Source organism: Antrostomus carolinensis, unplaced genomic scaffold (genome assembly GCF_000700745.2).
Source record: "Antrostomus carolinensis isolate BGI_N321 unplaced genomic scaffold, ASM70074v2 scaffold24546, whole genome shotgun sequence".
In the NCBI taxonomy this organism is placed as follows: Eukaryota; Metazoa; Chordata; class Aves; order Caprimulgiformes; family Caprimulgidae; genus Antrostomus; species Antrostomus carolinensis.
The window spans coordinates 1-3,346 of record NW_010322830.1 but is presented as its reverse complement, the minus strand read 5'-3'; the positions used below and the strand labels follow the sequence as shown (position 1 = coordinate 3,346).

At 48.9% G+C, this 3,346-nt stretch overlaps 1 protein-coding gene across 1 annotated transcript; it reads right to left on the bottom strand.

Moving 5' to 3' along the window:
• Positions 1–209: 209 nt before the first annotated feature.
• Positions 210–2,396, bottom strand: LOC114818673 (DNA (cytosine-5)-methyltransferase 1-like; the record flags this gene model as incomplete). The annotated part of the gene is made up of 5 exons (XM_029085560.1): positions 2,271–2,396; positions 2,058–2,167; positions 1,173–1,291; positions 864–956; positions 210–361 (listed from the first exon to the last, which is right to left on the bottom strand). Coding segments are annotated over exons 1-5 (600 nt in total), but the record flags the coding sequence as incomplete, so codon positions are not given.
• Between the last annotated feature and the right edge of the window lie 950 nt (positions 2,397–3,346).

The following is a 3,346-nucleotide window of genomic DNA, read 5'->3' as shown; positions in this document are numbered from 1 at the left end:
TACTGGAACCTGGGGTTGTTCCTTCCCAGATACATCACCCCACACTTGCCCTTGTTCATTAAATTTCTCCCTGCCCAACTCTCCAGCCCATCCAGGTCTCTCTGGATGTCACCACAACCTTCTGCCATGTCACCCACACCTCCCACCTTCGTATCACCATCAAAGATCATCCAGATGATGGATGAATAGATGGAATATCACCATTTCACCTCGATTTTGTTGAGCAGATCCTCGTAGCTGACGTCACGGTTGTTCTGCAAGAACTCCACGACGATTTTACTCATGTAGATCTTCTCCTGCATGAGGGCGAAGATGGGAGCGTACTCCTCGCTGGGCTCCATCAGGATGTAATCAGCAAAGGCTGAAGTGGAAAGAGGTTCCATTTCAGAGATATTTAAAAGTTGAGATATAAAAGTTGGAGCTATAAAAACTCATCCAGGTTGAACCTGTAAGGAAGTTCTACCAGTGTCCCCCCAGTAAAGTGAGGGGGGAACTGGGGATGGGAGGTGGGTGGGACACTCTATCCACACATCAGCCTTTTAATTTTTGCTGTTAATTAGAAGGTAAAAAAAATCCCAGATTGTTTGGTTTTGGTTTCTTTCCTGTCAGTACAAACTCCATTTACTGGTGGACAGGAGAGTGAAACCCTCCTCTGATACCACCAGGTTCATTATTGCATTGAACACTAATTAGGGTGCTGCCAGATTGGAGGTCACCACGATGCTTGATGGTCAACACCCCCAAAATCCACCAAACCAAATAAATTCCCTTCACCAGCCACTCAGCAGAAGTTGAAATCCCCAAAACTAGGTGTTGCTCCTCAAACCCAAACTCCCCCCCCCCACCAATCCTTCCTCACCCACCTGTGGTGAAGCCAATCAAAGCCTTCTCCCCTCCATCAAACCCCGTGATCCACCAGGCATTGATGGGTCCCAACTTTTTGGCTCTGACCCCACCTGAAAGTGAGAAAAACACTCAATTTCCATCCTCAGCACCCCCAAAAAAAAGCCAAACAAGCTCCAAGTGACACTTTGTAGGTGACAAAGTAGGACCTGGATCCAAATCCACGTTGTAGGTGGTATGGAGGTGAAATTTCAGGAGACAACAAGAGTTAAAGGTGACAAACCAGTTGTCCCCAGGAGCCCCTGGAGGTTCCTCCACCTCCCACTCACCATCCAGACAAGGGTTGTCGTCGTAGATGGGTTTGACGGCGCCGCTGAAGTACAACTCGATGTTCCTCTCGATCAAACCCGTGTCAAAGGGACACAAGTGACCTCGTTTGTCGTAGACGCTGGGGAAGGACAGAGGGTGGAGTTGGGTTGGGAAATTCAGCAGAGGAAATTGCCCCCCCAAGTGAGGAAACACCTCCCAAATGAGAAGGAAACGCCTCAAGTGAGGAGGAAACCCCCCCAGTGAGGAGGAAACACCCCCCCAAGTGAGGAGGAAACCTCTCAAATGAGGAAGAAACAGCCCCAAGTGAGGAGGAAACCCCCCCCAAGTAAGGAGGAAACCCCCCCAGGAAGGAGGAAACCCCCCCCAGGGAGGAGGAAACCCCACAAATGAAGAGGATACCCCACAAATGAAGAGGATACCCACCCAAGTGAGGGGGAAACACCCCCCAATGAGGAGCAAACCCCTCAAGTGAGGAGGAAACCCCTCAAGTGAGGAGGAAACACCCCCAAGTGAGGAGGAAACCCCCTCAAGTGAGGAGGAAACCCCCCCAAGTGAGGAGGAAACACCCCCAAGGGAGGAGGAAAACCCACAAATGAGGAGGAAACCACCCCAAATGAGGAGGAAACCCCCCCAAGTGAGGAGCAAACCCCTCAAGTGAGGAGGAAACCCCTCAAGTGAGGAGGAAATCCCCCCAAGTGAGGAGGAAACACCACAAATGAGTGGGAAACACCCCCCAAATGAGGAGGAAATCCCCTCAAGTGAGGAGGAAACACCCCAAATGAGGAGGAAACCCCCCAAATGAGGAGGAAACCCCCCCCCCAGCAGAAGTTGGTTTGTTTTGGTTGTTGGTTTTTATTTCCTAACCCCTTTTCTCCAGGTCTCACCTAAAAGAGGTGACTTTGTGCTGCGGGAGATCCTCGTAGCTCTCGAAACCATCTTCGTTGGCGTCGAAGATGGACAAGCGCTCGTCCGTCAGCATTTCCGGCTCCTCCAGCTGAGGGGAAGGGACAGAGAGGAAGATGTTTAACGAGCTTTCCTCGTTAACGAGCCAATTCTCCTCAAGATCTGGAGGATCAAAGGAATTTTTAATCCCTTACAGCATCATCAGGATCCCCTTGGAAAAATTTGAGGTCTGGATCATCGAGGTATTGGCGGCAGTCGAGGCATTTGGGGGGGGTGGTCTGTGAAATGAGGAGAGACATCGTTGGCTTCTCCATCTCCATCGTGAGCTTCAACCCATCATCATCATCATCATCATTTTTTAAAGCTTTTCTCCCCAAAATCATCCCAATTTTTAATATTTTAAAGCAAAACAGCTGCTGCTCTCACTTGGAAACCAGTTTGAGATGGTGCAGCTCCCCATCATACTGGGGGGGTTGAGTTTTGAGAGGCCACATGGACTGGAAATGGTTTTGTTTTACCTTGAGGGATATCTCAGTGGGGTTTTTTTTTTTAATTAAAATCATAATTTTTTAATTAAAAAGTCCTCAAAGTGTTGAAATGGAAGATTAAAAACCTTACTTTAGCAGGTGGTGGAGTTTTAACCTGAGTTGTTTCATCTTTTAGTTCCAACCTGGGATGGAGAGAAGGAAATGAGGTGAGAAAATCTAAAAGGATGGAGACACAACATGAGGTTCATGTTGTTCTCCTCGTGGTGGAGGGAAATGGGCACCAAGAGGCACCATTTCCAGAGCAAGGAACCTTCTCCTTCCTCCTCACCCTTCTTTGGTTTCCATTTTCATCCTTTTCTCATCTTGTTCCTTGAGGGAGAAACAAAAATAAAAGGGTGTAAGAAAAGGAGAACACGATGTTCTCCAGAACAACGTGCTCCAAACGTGGCTGAGACCTCAACCACCACCAGCACCAACCTTCTCCTCCAGCTCCTCTTCCTCCTTCTCCACGCTCATCACTTCCTGCTTCACTTCCCCGTTTTTTTTCTTCCGATTTCCTTTTGTTGGACCTGGTGGTTTTCAAACACAACTTTGGGATCAACCTCAAAATCCAACATCAAAAGGGTTTGGGGGTGGGTTTGGGGGGGGGGGATGAGGGATTGGGTGAGTTTGGGGGGGGGATGAGGGGTCCTCCCAGCTCCCAACACATCCCCAAGGTCACTTTTGTTGGGAATCATTAAATTTGGGGATTGAAGCCATCAACCCAAGATGGTAGAGGGAGG